This window comes from Phaenicophaeus curvirostris, chromosome 4 (assembly GCF_032191515.1).
Source record: "Phaenicophaeus curvirostris isolate KB17595 chromosome 4, BPBGC_Pcur_1.0, whole genome shotgun sequence".
Lineage (NCBI taxonomy): Eukaryota > Metazoa > Chordata > Aves > Cuculiformes > Cuculidae > Phaenicophaeus > Phaenicophaeus curvirostris.
Window position 1 is genome coordinate 78,315,696 of NC_091395.1, and position 15,854 is coordinate 78,331,549.

At 57.5% G+C, this 15,854-nt stretch overlaps 2 protein-coding genes across 10 annotated transcripts in view; both read right to left on the reverse strand.

Annotated features, from left to right (window-relative positions):
- The window catches only part of DYSF (dysferlin), a 95,682-nt gene extending 93,579 nt beyond the window's left edge, over positions 1–2,103 (reverse strand). For all 3 annotated transcript variants that reach the window (XM_069856599.1, XM_069856598.1, XM_069856594.1), the window contains exon 1: positions 2,001–2,103. In XM_069856599.1, coding sequence (XP_069712700.1) covers positions 2,001–2,088 — 88 coding nt within the window. In that variant the 5' untranslated portion in view covers positions 2,089–2,103. The remainder of the gene's footprint in view (positions 1–2,000) is intronic.
- Positions 2,104–4,130: 2,027 nt separating this feature from the next.
- Positions 4,131–15,854, reverse strand: part of ZNF638 (zinc finger protein 638) — a 35,865-nt gene continuing 24,141 nt past the window's right edge. For 3 of the 7 annotated variants that reach the window (XM_069856603.1, XM_069856604.1, XM_069856602.1), the window contains exons 19-25: positions 12,375–13,725; positions 11,762–11,824; positions 9,551–10,523; positions 6,408–6,500; positions 5,524–5,642; positions 5,034–5,305; positions 4,131–4,435 (exon numbers count right to left, since the gene is read on the reverse strand). In XM_069856603.1, the coding sequence (XP_069712704.1) occupies positions 5,069–5,305; positions 5,524–5,642; positions 6,408–6,500; positions 9,551–10,523; positions 11,762–11,824; positions 12,375–13,725 (2,836 nt within the window). In that variant the 3' untranslated portion in view covers positions 4,131–4,435; positions 5,034–5,068. The other 4 variants (XM_069856605.1, XM_069856606.1, XR_011337397.1 and 1 more) reach the window with 4 other exon arrangements.

The following is a 15,854-nucleotide window of genomic DNA, read 5'->3' on the forward strand; positions in this document are numbered from 1 at the left end:
GCTGCCCCCCCCAAAACTCTGCTCCCACCTCAAAAATCGTTGCCCCCCTCAAAAAATCGCTGCTCCCACCTCCCCTAGAGTCACTGCCTCCACCCCAAATAATCGCTGACCCCCCCCAGCCAAGTAATTGCTGCCCCCCCCAAATAATCGCTACCCCTCACCCCAAAATCGCTGCCCCCCAGTCCAGAATTGCTCCCCCACCCCAAAAATCGCTGCCCCCACCCCAAAAATCGCTGCCCCCCAACCCAAAAATCGCTGCCCCCCCAATCCAGATTTGCTCCCCCACCTCAAGAATCGCTGACCCCCCCCAAAAAAACACTGCCCCCACCCCAAAAATCGCTGCCTTCCCCCCCCAGAGAGGGGGGAGGGGGCAGAACTAGCCCGGCTGGTGCTGTCACCGCTCAGCAATGTCCCCTGTGCCCCCCCCCCCGGTGACTAAACCTCCCTGGAAGGAGAGAACAGGGGGACACGAGGGGGGGACAGGGGGGGCCTAAAGGGGGGGATCAGGGGATCCTAATGGGGGGGGGGGTCCCATAGTGGGGGGGGACAGGGGGTCTTAATGGAGGGGGGGTCCCAAAGTGAGGGGGGGGGACAGGGGGGTCCTAAAGGAGGGGGATAAGGGGATCCTAATGGGGGGGGGTCCCAAAGGGGGGGACAGGGGGTCCTAATTGAGGGGGGGTCCCAAAGTAGGGGGGGGGACAGGGGGTCCTAAAGAAGGGGATAAGGGGATCCTAATGGGGGGGGTCCAAAGGGGGGGGGACAGGGGGGTCGTAAAGGAGGGGGATAAGGGGATCCTAATAGAGGGGGGTCCCAAAGTGGGGGGGGGGACAGGGGGTCCCAATGGAGGGGGATAAGGGGATCCTAATTGAACGGGGGTCCCAAATGGGGGGGGGTCCAAAGTGGGGGGGGGCGGACAGGGGGCCTAAAGAAGGGGATAAGGGGATCCTAATGGGGGGGTCCCAAGTGAGGGGGGGACAATGGGTCCTAAAGGAGGGGGGGTTCCAAAGGGGGCAAGAAGAGGGGTGGATGAGGGGATCCTAAAAGGGGGGGGGGTCCCAAATGGGAGGGGGGGGAAGACAAGGGGGTCCCAAAGGGCAGGGGGACCCTCACTCGCCCACTAGCCCCTCTCACTAGCCCCCTCCCCTCACTAGCCCCCTCCTTACATTAGCCCCCCTCCCTCACTCTCCCCCTCCCCTCACACTCTCCCCCTCCCCTCACTCTCTCCCCCTCCCCTCACACTCTCCCCCTCCCTCACACTCTCCCCCTCCCCTCACTCTCCCCCTCCCCTCACTCTCCCCCCTCCCCTCACTCCCCCTCCCCTCACTCCCCTCCCCTCACTCCCCCTCCCCTCACTCTCCCCCTCCCCTCACTCTCCCCCTCCCCTCACTCTCCCCCCTCCCTCACTCTCCCCCTCCCCTCACTCTCCCCCCTCCCCTCACTCTCCCCCTCCCTCACTCCCCCTCCCCTCACTCTCCCCCTCCCCTCACTCCCCTCCCCTCACTCTCCCCCTCCCCTCACTCTCCCCCTCCCCTCACTCTCCCCCTCCCCTCACTCTCCCCCCTCCCCTCACTCTCCCCCCTCCCCTCACTCTCCCCCCTCCCCTCACTCTCCCCCTCCCTCACTCTCCCCCTCCCCTCACTCTCCCCCTCCCCTCACTCCCCCTCCCCTCCCTCTCCCCCCTCCCCTCACTCTCCCCCTCCCCTCACTCTCCCCCTCCCCTCACTCTCCCCCTCCCCTCACTCTCCCCCTCCCCTCACTCCCTCTCCCTCACTCTCCCCCCTCCCCTCACTCCCTCTCCCCTCACTCTCCCCCTCCCCTCACTCTCCCCCCTCCCTCACTCTCTCCCCCTCCCCTCACTCCCCCTCCCCTCACTCTCCCCCTCCCCTCACTCTCCCCTCCCCTCACTCTCTCCCCTCCCCTCACTCCCCCCCCTAGCCCCTCACCCCCCCCCCAGCCCCTCACCCCCCTGTCCCCCCCCCACCCCCCCGTCCCCCCCTCACCGCCGAGGGCCGCGCTGCAATAGGCGTCGCTGATGTCGCTATCGGGCGCTCGGACGTTCTCCGCCCGCAGGATGAAAACCCGCAACATCGCGGGCCCCGAGCGCCCCCCGCAGCCCCCCCCCTCCTGCAGCCCCCCCGGCAGCCCCCCCCCCAGCCCTTAAACTGGGACTGAAACGCTGCCCCCCCCCCCCCAGCCAGGGCCCGGCCCCTTAAAGGGGAACAGACCGGGGGGGGAGGGGAGGGGGGAGGGGGGAGGGAGGGGGAGGGGAGGGGGGGGGGATGGATGGATGGGGGGGAGGGATGGATTGGGGGGATGGATGGATTGGGGGGATGGATGGATTGGGGGGGTCAGGGATGGATTAGGGGGATGGATGGATTGGGGGGATGGATGGATTGGGGGGGTCAGGGATGGATTGGGGGGATGGATGGATTGGGGGGAGGGATGGATTGGGGGGGTCAGGGATGGATTGGGGGGGTTGGATGGATTGGGGGGTCAGGGATGGGGGGGATGGATGGATTGGGGGGATGGATGGATTGGGGGGAGGGATGGGGGGGAGGGATTGATTGGGGGGGATGGATGGATTGGGGGGATGGATGGATTGGGGGGGTCAGGGATGGATTGGGGGGGTTGGATGGATTGGGGGGGTCAGGGATGGATTGGGGGGGTTGGATGGATTGGGGGGGTCAGGGATGGATTGGGGGGTCACGGATGGATTGGGGGGAGGGATGGATTGGGGGTGGGATGGATTGGGGGTGGGATGGATTGGGGGGGGTCAGGGTATATGGGGGATGGATGGACTGGGGGGTCAGGGATGGATTGGGGGGGTCAGGGAGAGGAGGATGGATGGATTTGGGGGGGTCAGGATTGGATTGAGGGGATGGATGGATTGGGGGGTCAGGGAGCAGGGAGGATGGATGGATTTGCGGGTCAGGGATGGGGGGGATGGATGGATTTGGGGGGTCAGGGATGGTTTGAGGGGGATGGATAGATTGGGAGGGTCAGGGGATGGGGGGGATGGATGGATTGGGGGTTCAGGATTGGAGGTGATGGATGGATTGGGGGCATCAGGGATGGGGGGATGGATGGATTGGGGGTCAGGAATGGGGGGGATGGATGGATGGATTGGGGGGGTCAGGGATGGAGGGGGGACAATGAATAGAGGAGGCAGAGGATGAATTTGGGGTGGGGGGGTCAGGGGATGGTTGGGGGGGAGAGTGGATAGAAGGGGGGGGGAACAGGGCATGGATATGGGGTGGGAGGGTCCAGGGGATGCATTTTGGGGAGGGGGGGGCAGGGGATGGAGAGGGGAGTGTCCAGGGGATGGATTTGGGGGGGCGGTTAGTGGATGGATGGGAAAGGGCAATGGATGAAGGGGGGGAGGGCAGGGGATGGATTTGGGGTCCCAGGGGATGGACTGGGGGGGGGGCAAGGATTGATCCCCCTCTTTCTATTTGCTCACTGGGGGGGGGTCATGGGGGGGGTCCTGAAACCTGGGGTCCCACTGGGGACTAACCCAGTTCAGCCCCGAGGTCCCAGGGGGACCCTGGAATGGGAGGACTGGGCTGCTCCCAGTGGGATCCCGACGCTCCTCCCGTGCCTCAGTTTCCCCTCGGGGCTCGGGGCCAGCTGGGAAGAGCCCCGTGTATTCCGGGACGGTTATTTTTACCTCGGATTCTCGTCTCTCGGCTCAGCTGTTCGCAAGCCGGATCCGGCTCCTCTTCGCGCCCCCCCAGCTGCTCCAGATCCTCCTGCTCCTTTTTTTACCCTCTTTGCCGTTATCCCAACCCGCTTTCCGCCCCGTCCGACCCCTCCGAACCGCCTCTCCCAGCCCCTCCAGGACTGAGTCCTTCCCAACACTCCTAAAGAACGAAGAGCTTTGGTCCTTCTGGAAGGAATTCTGAAGAACCATGGGGTGGGTTGGGTTGGAAGGGACCTCCAAGCCCACCCAGTCCCACCTCTGCCATGGGCAGGGCCACCTCCCCCTGGCTCAGGGGCTCCAAGCCCCATCCAACCTGGCCTTGAACCCCTTCAGGGATGGAGCATCCATAACTCCATCTGGATCTCAACAATAAATTCCCTGCTCGTCTCCATCGCGACCCAAATCACATCAAACCAACCACAGCCCCACGTGAACTTTACAGTAAGAACATTTAATTCTTCTCAGCATCTTCCCAAGGAATCTCCTCCAAAGCCCGATGAGCGGACAGTGAAATCAAAGCCACCGCACGGGGCTTCTCAGTCTCTTGCTCCTCAACTTTATACAAGACGGATGCTTCTTTCCGGAACCGAATGACGAAGGAAACCGTAACGAAAGACACAAAAGTGACTGGACCCAAAAATTGAAGGCGTTGATGGGGATTCTTCGTCCCACCGATCACCTCGAACTCCGCTCCTCCCCGTCATCGTCCTCGTCCTTCTGCTTGGCCATGAACTTCTGCAGAGACAAGGGGCTCAAATGAACTGGTTTGTACTGGGAACATGTGATCTGCACCAAAACCAACCAGTTCTCCTCCCAAATGGACATGGTCACCACATGGAGGGGCTCAAAGGGACTGGTTTGTACTGGGAATGTGTGATCTGCACCCAAACCACTTGGTTCTCCTCCCAAACCACTATGGTCACCATGTAGAGGGGCTCAAATGAACTGGTTTGTACTGGGAACGTGTGAGCTCTACCAAAACCACTTGGTTCTCCTCCCAGACGGACACGGCCACCATGAGGAGGGGCTCAAAGGGACTGGTTTGTACTGGGAACACGTGATCTGCACCAAAATCACTTGGATCTCCTCCCAAACCACTATAGTCACCATGAAGAGAGGCTCAAATAAACTGGTTTGTACTGGGAATGCATGATCTCTACCAAAACCACTCGGCTCTCCTCCCAGACCAATATGGTCACCACCTGGTGGGGTTCAAATGGATGGAAGGTGGTTCTAACCCAAACCACATGGATTCTGCCCCAAAAGAGACCTCTTGGCCATTCTACCTGCGAGAAGTTTCAGTCAGTTTGAAGCTTCAGGAGATCGGACAAACCTGCACTGTTTGTTGGAGACGTCACCACGAGGTTCTTAAAACCATGGGATGGTTTGGGTTGAGAGGGACCTCAAACCCATCCAGTTCCATGGGCAGGGACACCTCCCACTGGATCTGGTGTCTCCAAGCCCCATCCAACCTGGCCTTGAACCCCTCCAGAGATGGAGCAGCCACCACTGCTCTGGGCATGAGATCTTGGGGAGAAATGTTCTCCTGGGATGGTGGGGAGGCCCTGGAGCAGGTTGCCCAGGGAAATTGTAGCTTCTCCATTCCTGGAAGAGTTGAAGGCCACGTTGGATGGGGCTTGGAGCAACCAGATCCAGTGGGAGGTGCCCCTGCCCACGGAAATGGATGAGCTTTGATGTCCCATCCAATCCAAACTATCTCATGATTCCATGAAGGATGAAACGAGCTCCTTAACGGCGCTGGAGCACTTTTTGAGCACGATGGTCCTACCACCCCGGTGCATCTGGAGAAGCTTCCCCGTTACCTCCAAGTTCTGCTGGTGAAGCGGCGTCTTGCAGTGGTTTTTCACAGATGGTTCATCCGTGTAGAAGAGCGAGCAGATCTGGCAGAAGAAGCCGGCCTTGGGGACGAGGTAATCCAGGTCTGGAGAGGCAGGACACAACGTTAACCACACAGGGCTGGACGTCAGCGCTGGGTCCAACCCTGGTCAGTGTCTTTATCAATGACCTGGGTGAAGGCATCGAGGGCACCCTGAGCAAGTTTGGGGATGACACTAAGCTGGGTGGAAGCTGGATCTGCTGGAGGGTTTTGAGGTTCTCCAAAGGGATCTGGACAGGCTGGATCCATGGGCTGAAACCAACGGGATGAGGGTTAACGAGGCCAAATGGCGGGTCCTGCCCTTGGGGCACAAAAACCCTGAGCAGCTCCAGCCTAGGAGAAGTCTGGCTGGAAACTGCCTGGAGGAGAGGGACCTGGGGGGGTTGGACACCTCCAGGGATGGAGCAGCCACCCCTGCTCTGGGCAACCTGGGCCAGTGATGAGGCCGTGGAGGCATGTGGAGATGGGCAAGGACGTTGCCTTCCAGAAGAAAATTTTGGAACATCAACATTGACCCACGTCCAACAGAAGGTGGAGCCTGGACTCTGCTCCTTGGTGCCCAGCACAGGCCAAGGAGAAGTTCCACCTGAACACGAGGAGAACCTTCTTCTACCCTGTGTGGGTGATGAGGCACCAGAAGCGGCTGCCCAGGGAGGTGTGGAGCCTTCTCCTCCTCCTCTGGAGGAAGCCAAAGCCACCCAGACTGATTCTTTAGAACTGGAGTTGACTCTCCCACAGCAGAGGTGGGACCAAATGAGCCTCTCCCACCCCACCACGCTGGGATTCTGGGATTTGAGGTGGGTTTGTTACCTTTTGGGGTGCTCTGTGCCTTGGATGCGTCTGAAGGAGCCACTTTCTTCTGCTTAGACTCCGGTTCTTTCTCTCCCGACTCCAGCTGCTCTCCTGGAGGGAACAAAGGAACCATTAAAGCTGCTCCAGCCCTCGCTGCGGTGGCTCGGGACACACGGGACGGACACCAGCCTCGCCGTTGTCCACCTATTCCCTTCGCTCTTCCCACGGGGCAATTTGAAGGACCATCTGACACCAATCCCAGGAGCAAGATGTCCAAATCCAGCCCTGGAGCTGCGGTGAAGGACACCAGAGGAGCTCCTGAGCACACGTCTCGCGGTGGCACCTTCAAACGAGCCTCCACATTCCCATCACCAAGATCTCGGGTTCTTCATGTTAGAGCTACCAAGGTTCTAGAATTAAACAAGGATGGACAGCGGCCTTCAGGTTCCTACAGCGCCGTCCAAACCCAACCAGATGAACCAGGAAAGATCAAAATGAACATTCGTGGATGTTTCTGAAGACAAGGAGTTCCACGAGGTCTCCTTGATTCATACGAGAAGAGGAAGGGGAAAGAGAAGTTGGAAAGCTGCTGGGTGGGAAAGACCCTCCAGGGCTGGTCAACGGTGGCTGAACGTGAGCCAGCAGGGACCCAGGTGGCCAAGAAGGTCAAGGGCATCCTGGCTTGGATCAGAAATGGCGTGGCCAGCAGGGCCAGGGAGGTGGTTGTGCCCCAAGACTCGGCTCTGGTGAGGTCGCTCCTCAAATCCTGGGGTCAGTTTGGGCTCCTCAATCCAAGAAGGACCTTGAGGGGCTGGAGCGAGTCCAGAGAAGGGAACGGAGCTGGGAAGGGGCTGGAGAACAAGGGTTTTGAGGAGCAGCTGAGGGACCTGGGGCTGTTGAGCCTGGAGAAGAAGAGGTGAGGGGAAACCTCACTGTCTACATCTGCCTGAAAAGAGGTTGGAGCAAGGTGGGGGCTGGTTTCTTCTCCCAAGGAACAAGAGATGGGATGAGAGGATCCAGCCTCAACTTGTGCCAGAAGAAGGTCAGGGTGGACATTGGGAAGGACGTTCCTTCATGGAGAAGGTTCTGAGGCCCTGGTAGGGGCTTCCCAGGGAGGTGGTGGAGTCCCCACCCCTGGAGGGCTTCAAAGAACGTGGGGATGTAGCACTTTGAGATATGGTTGACTCATCATGGTGGGGTTGGGCTGGATGAGCTTAGAGGACTTTTCCAACCTTAACGAGTCCACGATTCTATTCCAAGAAGAACAAGGTGGTGGGTTCTGGACTATCGAAGCAGTCCCAGTGGCCAGCGAAGAGTCACAAAGTCACCCTGAGGGGAGCAAGAACCTTCTTCCCATTTTGCTGCTGGTTTTAAGACTTGAGTAACATGGGTTTACTGGCTTTGACTTCTTCTTCCCCGTTTTCTTCTTCTGCTTCTCCAATTCAGGAGGAACTCGACCTTTCCTACCTCCACCTCTTCCGTCTGAGGTTTTCCTGGAGAGGAACTGAAGTCACCGATTTACCCCGCGTCCAATCTATGTGTTGGGATTCACCACCAGCTCGACCTGATGGTTGGATGTGGAGAACAAGTCCAGAGGAGGCCATGGAGATGATCCAAGGGCTGGAGAAGCTCCTGTGTGAAGCCAGGCTGGGAGAGTTGGGGTTGCTCAGGAGAAGAGAAGGTTCTGGGCAGACCTTAGAGCAGCTTCCAGTAGGGAAAGGGGCTCCAGGAAAGCTGGGGAGGGGCTCTTGATCAAGAAGTGTGGAGACAGGACGAGGGTTTTGAGCTGCAAGAGGGGAGATCGAGATGAGCTCTTGGGGAGAAATGTTCTCCTGGGAGGGTGGGGAGGCCCTGGCCCAGGTTTTCTAGAGAAGTTGGGGCTGCTCCATCCCTGGAGGGGTTGAAGGGCACGTTGGATGGGGCTTGGAGCCCTTGATCCAGTGAGAAGCGTCCCTGGATGGAACTGGGTGGGCTTTGAGGTCCCTTCCAACCCAACCCATTCCATGATTCTATGATCAGAAATCAACTTGAACGCTCGGGTATTTTACGAGGTCTCTGGACCTGGTAGAAGATCCAAAATAGGTTGCACTTTCACCCAACGCTGTTGTCGATGACGAGGAATCTTTATGTTCTACCAAGATTAAACCAATATAGAACACTTACTTCTGAGGGGAGTGTCCAGCGCCGACCGAACCCTTCCCAACGGTGATGGAAACCAAGGTTTCAGACACTCTTTAATAATCATTTTCTCCCGCGGCTCCTCCACATCCATGCGACTCAGCTCTTCATGGCTACGCGTGGGAGGAGAAGCTTTTCCAACCCACCAGAACAAAAGGGACAATGAGAACTTCAGGCCAAGGAACCGCATCACGTTGAGCCTTCGCCCACGCTGGCCACGACTCCTCGTGGGTCCTTTGCACGGAGCTCAGATGACTTGGTTCTCTTAACCCTTTGCTAATTCCACGCTGCAGATGTTCTTCTCCGTTTGTTCCTCCAGATCCAGCTTGGAAGCCGTCAGAGCTTTGCAGCTGTGGGACCTTTTGCTTGATTCAACCACTTTGGAGTTTGGTTCTGGAGCTAATGACTCGTGGAATCACTGAATGGGTTGGGTTGGAAGGGACTTCAAAGCCCAGACAGTTCCATGGGCAGGGACACCAACCACTGGATCAGGGGCTCCACAGGGCTCTGGATGCAGCCCAGGTTGGAATCATCTGTATGGGCTGGGTTGTCCTTCAGGCCGGGTTGGATGAGGCTTCGCACTCCCTGATCCAGTGGGAGGTGTCCCTGCCCATGGCAGGGGTGGAACTGGCTGGGCTTTGAGGCCTCTTCCAACCCAACTCATTCCACAATTCGATTTTCCTCCGTTTTAGCCACCGTAGAAGCCAAACAAGGACTTTGAAGCAACCTGCAACTTGATTGGCCATCAAGAAAGATGTCCTGTAAAGCACAATTAGAAACCCTCCTTCCTTCAGGCCACCATCCCCACCTTCAGGCCACCATTCCCTCTCCATCTCTGGCTTTTCCCGACCCCTCTTCCAGGAACTCAATAACTTGGAGGTTTCCACTCTCCTCCACGTTCTCCAAGCCCCCTTTGTGCCCAGCACCGACCACAAACATCATCTCTCCTATCCCCACCCTGGAAACTATGAGAAGTTCCTTACCTTTTGGCTTTGAGATGGCAAGAATGTCTTCTTCTGGATTCATCTCTCCTAGAATCTCCATTTCCTCTGGTCCTGCAACAGCAACAATATCTTCCTCTTCTGGTCCTGCAACGGCAGCAACTTCTTCTTCTTCTGGTCCTGCAACAGCAACAATATCTACGTCGTCTTCCTCCTCATTCACATTTTTCCCCAGGGAATTATCTTCTTCTTCCTCATCCTCCTCTCCAACTTCATCCACCGTAACAAAGTTCAGCTCCTCCTTCAGACGGTTGAAGTCAGCTAGAAAATCGTCTTCGTTGGCTTCATCCAAAGCCTCCAGAGGGTCGTCTTCGTTGTCCTCTCGTATCTCATCAACCGTCACCAAAGCGCTGGGATCATCGAGCGCCTGGGAGGAAGCTCCATCTCCAGAATCTTCAGCGGCCACTTTATTGTCCTCCTTGGGCGTCAGGACGTCGTCCATCAAGTCCGTCGGCTCGTTGAGAGGCAGCTCTTCTACTTCCCCGATTTCATCCACGGTGACCAAGGGTTCGGCTTTCAAATCCTGCTCCTCAAATGCCGACCGAGAGACGTCTCTGTGAGCCCCGAGCTCCTCCTGCTCCGAGATCTCATCCAACGTAACGAGCGACTGCGGATCCTTCACCGCTTCCAACAGCTCTTCCTCTTCCATCACTTCGTCCACCACAACCAGGCCCCGCGGGTCACCGAGAGCTTCCAAGGCAGCGACTCCCATGTCCTCCTCCTCGCCGATCTCGTCCAAGGTGACAAAGGAGAGGTGGCTCTCGGTGAGGGGTGGGACGCAGCCCTTCGCTTTCCTCCTCTTGGAAGGCGCCTCCGACGAGGAGGTGGGTTTAGGTCCATCTTTTCTCTTGCCCCGCGGTGGGTTCTGACGGGTTTTAACGGGAGACTCGGTCTCCTCGATGACTTCATCCACGGTGACGAACTCGTCCAGCTTAAAGGGAAACAGCTCTTCCTCCTGGGAAAAGGAGAAATGGGAGGAGAAGACATCACCCAGGGACACAAACACCTCCATCGCCACTGAAAAGCATCTCCCTGGAGACCATGGAATCATAGACTAGTTTGGGTTGGAAAGGAACTTAAAGATCATCCAGTTCCAACCCCACCATGGTGGGCAGGGACACCTCCCACTGGATCAGGGGCTCCAAGCCCCATCCAACCTGGCCTTGAACCCCTCCAGGGATGGGGCAGCCACAGCTTCCTTGGGGAACAGTGGGGGAAACACCGTGACCAGTGGCGACCCTCGGGGTCCACCTCGGGACCAGAGCTGGTTAGTGTCTTCATCAATGACAGAGACAGCGAGATCGAGGGCTCCCTCAGCAAGTTTGCAGCTGACACCAAGCTGAGTGGGGCAGTTGCCTCACTGGAAGGAGGGGATGGAATCTAGAGGGACCTGGACACGATGGAGAAGTGGGGATGGGAGAACCTCTGGAGGTTCAGCAAAGCCAAGGTCCTACAGCCGGGTTGGGGCAATCCCTGATTTCAATCCAGGATGGGAGATGATTGGCAGCAGCCCTGAGGAGAAGGGCTTGGGGTGCTGGGGGAGGAGAAGCTCAACAGGAGCCACAATGTGCGCTCACAGCCCAGAAACCCCCCGTGTCCTGGGCTGCATCCAGAGCCGCGTGGCCACCAGGGCCAGGGAGGGGATCCTGCCCCTCTGCTCCGCTCTGGGAGACCCACCTGGAGTCCTGGGTCCAGCTCTGGAGTCCTCAGCACAGGGAGGACATGGAGCTGGTGGAGCGAGGCCAGAGGAGGCCGTGGGGATGATGTGAGGGCTGGAGAACCTCCTGTATGGGACTGAGAGAGTTGGGATTGTTCAGGAGAAGAGAAGGCTCTAAGGAGACCTCAGAGCAGGTTCCAGTAGGGAAAGGGGCTCCAGGAGAGCTGGGGAGGGCCGTTTTCCAAGGCTCTGGGGTGACAGGATGAGGGGGAATGGCTTTAAACTGGAGAAGAGAAGATTGAGATGAGACATCAGGAGGAAATTCTTCATGCTGAGGGTGGGGAGGCCCTGGTTGCCCAGAGCAGTGGTGGCTGCTCCATCCCTGGAGGGGTTCAAGGCCAGGTTGGATGGGGCTTGGAGCCCCTGATCCAGTGGTTGGTGTCCCTGCCCATGGCCAGGGTGGAACTGGATGGGCTCTGAGGTCCCTTCCAACCCACCCCACCCCACGATTCTACCATTCAAGGTGACGTCCTCACCTCTTTCTCTTCTGCGCCGCTGCCGGTGCCTTTGGACGCTCTAGCGCTGCCGCCCAGGGCCACCTGCAAGACGAAGAGAGAAGTTCTGGCATGAGGTGAAGGCCCAAGAGAAGAAAAGAACGTCAAAAATCAGCTTTTTTTAATCCCTTAATGAACTTTTTTTAGGTTGTCCAGCTCGCTGCTTCTCGTCCCGCGCTCGGCAAGAACAGCCCGAGGCCACGCGGCAGCGCAGTCCCAGGAGACACCTCGCTTAGAAGATTCTTTTCAGCAACCACTGTCCGTGCAGGACTTGACCAAGGCAAATAGCAGCTGACAACAAGGACAGAAAGCTCAGCGATTCCCATTCGGAATTAATCCAAGAACATCACGTTACGACATTCAAGAAAGACTCGGTTCAAAAAAAAACACCTTCCAGGTGGGCTTTGGCGGTGCCCACGCTGCCACCTAGAAGCACCTGGTTGCCCTCCAGCCGGGCTACTCCAACTTCTCGGGTGGCCCCAACCCAGCCACGTGGTTTAGAGCCAAAGGGGAGGGAGGGGAACATCAACTCATCGTCTCCTACTCAACATTGTGGAGTTAAGTTATGGAGCGGGCCCGTTCCTGCCCTCCTCACCTTATTGCCGCCGGCGTCTCTCTTCGTGGTGGAGGATCTACTCTTTCCCTCTTGAGACACTTTTGAACTAGCCCTAGATTCCGCTCGCGAGTCCTTCTCTTGCTGGGATGAGCTCCTCCCACCGCCTCCCTGTCCAGCCACACCACAACTTCGGCTCCTTTTACATTTGCCGCCGTCTCCCAAGCTCCACTGGCCGCTCCCACCTCGTGGTTGATCTTCTTCTCTCAACGTCGTTCTCTTCTCCAACGCCGCTTGGCCTCGCTTCGTTGGAGCCTTCTGCTCCCCTCCCGCTCCCTCGTTCCTCTGCGACGGAGACCTGGACTTGGCTATATCTGGAAGACACACCACCGCCTTCCAGATGGTTTGAGCGCCAGAGGGAGGTTCCTTGACAGAGAGGGAGGAGCTCAAGGGAACCTCCTTGGAGGTCTCATCCCTTCCGAGTTGTCCCACTCCTCCATTCTGATGGACTTCAATTAAACTTCCTTCGTTATTCTCATTAACGACGCTCCCAGCGTTCTCCATAGAAGCCCCGACCTCGCTCATGGATTTTTCAAGCTTCATCTCCGCCTCAACTTCACTCTTGACCAAAAGCTTTTCAGGCTTCTCTTCTGCAGCTCTTCCAGCTTGGAGCTCAGGTTCTTCAGATTTCACCTCTGTCTCTGCTCCAGGTGCTTCCAGTGTCTTCTCCACAGCCACCTCAGTTTTCAGCGCTGGTTTCTTCTCCGCCGTCTGATCTACGGGTGTTTCGTGATCGGTTTGCACACCCGAAACCAGAGTTTTTTCAGGAGAATCCGACTTCTTGGTTGATTGAGGGACAAGAGGTGACGCCGCCTCCACCGAAGCTGCAGCAGGAGCTGAGGGAACCGCTTCAGGGATGGTTCCGGTTGATTCCCGTCCTTCCAGCTTCACAAGATGATCCAGTGAAACATCTTCAGCCTTGCTCACGGTGGACAACTCTTCTGATGGTCCAACGGAAGGAGAAGACAACTCTTCATCTTCTCCTTCAGCTTCTTGCTCCGACGCAGCTTCAAACCACGTTGGTTGAGCGCCATCTTGAACCTTCTCTTCTTCCTCCACATTGGAAGGCGGCAACGGGATCTCTTCTGCCTTCGCTTCTTCCATATCGGTGGCTTTGACGGACACCACGGTAGCTTCAACTCCAGCTTGTTCCACAGAGGTTTCTGGTGGTCCTGGAGGAGATTCCCTCACCGCTCCATCCAGACGGGACTCGGAGGGCTCCTCTTTGCCATCAGAGATGGAAGCGGGTCCTTCCTGGGCCCCACCGGGCTCTACCGGAGGATTGGCAGCTGCTCTTTGTGCCACTGCTGATCCCTCCGGACCTTTTGTCCAGCTAAATGCATTTAAACAAAAAACACAAGAAATCAAACCAGGTTGAGAATCGAACAGTTCCCACCAACCTCGAGGCGCCGGAGGGCTGGGGAGGTCCTGGCGCCGTTAGCGCTCGGCCTGCGGAAACCTCGAGCTTAAAACCGCGGAGGCGAAGGGTCGATTGGGTTTACGGCTCCACCTCGGCACCGGGAGGTGGGACCTTGAGGAGCAAGGTTGAAGCAACGGGGCGTGATGGACCTAAAGCAAAACCAGGTGAAGATTCGGGTGGCGCCGCTACAAGCGTTTGTTAAATCTGGAAGTTCTCACCTGGTTACAACCAGTAGGATCCTTCTGGGCTGCTCAGAATACAGAGAGCGTGAAGAAACGCGGCAGAGTCGCATTAGCAGGAGAAGTGGGTGGTGCCACCTCGATTGTAGCTTCTCCAACCCCCACGAGAGGAGAAAAAGAGCAACGATCCTGAGCTAGAACCACCCCTGGTTGACCCATCAGCACAAGCGTGAGCGCCGCGGGAAAGATCTCAGCTGGGAAGCTGCACCTCAACGTGGAATCGGAGGATGTCTTGGTTGGAAAAGACCTTTGAGATCAAGTCCAACCATCCCTGTCCACTCCTGAACCAGAGCCCGGAGAACCTCGTCTACCTGGCGCTGAAACCCCTCCAGGGATGGAGACAACCCATCCCCTCCCCGGCCTCTGCCAGGGCCTGAGGAACCTTTTAGGAGGAGAATTTTTCCTCGATGTCCAATCAGAACCTGCCCCGGGGAACCTTGAGGCCACCTCCTATCACTGTCACTTGGGAGAAGAGCCCAGCACCCACCTCACCACAATCTCCTTCCAGCCAGTTGTAGAGTGATGAGGTCTCCCCTCATCTCCTCTTCTCCAGGCTAAACAACCCCAGGCCCCTCAGCTTCTCCTCAGAACCTTGTTCTCCAGCCCCTTCCCAGCTCCGTTCCCTTCTCTGGACGTTCTCCAGGACCTCGAGGGCCTTCTCAGAGCGAGGAGCCCAAACCAAACCCAGGATTCGAGGTGTGACCTCACCAGAGCCGAGTCCAGGGGCACAACCACCTCCCTGCTCCTGCTGGCCACAGTTTCTGATCCAAGCCAAGATGCCACCAGCCTTCTTGGCCTCTCTGACCATCACTGCCAACCAACACCCCCAGGTCCTTCACCCACCCCAAAGACTCTTCCAGTAGCTCACTTATGGTGGTTCAGGCTTGGGGTTCAGGGAGTTGAGAGGTGGCTTTGGTTTCCACAAAACACGCCCCGAGGCTCTGGTTTCACCCACAACCTCGCGTCACCTCCCAAGATGACAAAGCCCATGGTGAAAACCACCGAGGACATCGCGTTTCAAGGAGCTTGAGTTACACCACGAGTCATTATTCTTCTCGGAAGGAAAGACTCCTCCACAAAAACCCTTGGGGGACTAAAAGTAGAGGTGTCCAAGCCCACAGAAGGAGCATCTCAACATCTCAGGAACCTCCAGCTGGGAAGGAACCATCGTTCCGGCGCCCACGGGAAACAACAAAGGCAGAAGCAGCAAACAGAGAATTAATGGTGGTTACGGACGATGGAGCAGGTTGGGTTGAGGTTCTACAGAGCGTGGGGATGGACAAAGGGCACATGGATGTGTCAACGCTCCTGAAAATAATAAAGGAGCAGAAGAGGTTGATGGTTTGGTAACATCTCAAGCAGGATGGAGAGGAAAAACGGGAAGCAAGGTCAGATGGACACCAGAGCTGGAGGAAACGCCAAGCCTGGAGGTGGTGAGACACGAGGTTAACGAGATGAAGACACACGATGTGGGGTCAAAAAAAAGATGAGGAAAGGCGAACGTGGCTCCCATCCGTGTTCCACAAAGCCAACAAAAGCAGCAGGGAGGTCTTCTCCAGACCTGAGGGCAGCGTCCTCTGCTGGAAGATGCAGGAGAGACGAGAGGAACATGAAGCTGGAGAAGTGGGGATGGGAGAATCTCAGGAGGTTCAACCAGGCCAAGGGCAAGGTCCTACACCTGGGTCAGGTGATCCATGGGTTCAATCCAGGTTGGGTGGAGAACAGCTTGGGAGCAGCCCTGAGGAGAAGGGCTTGGGGAGCTGGGGGAGGAGAAGCTCAACAGGAGTCACCAACGTGTGCTCA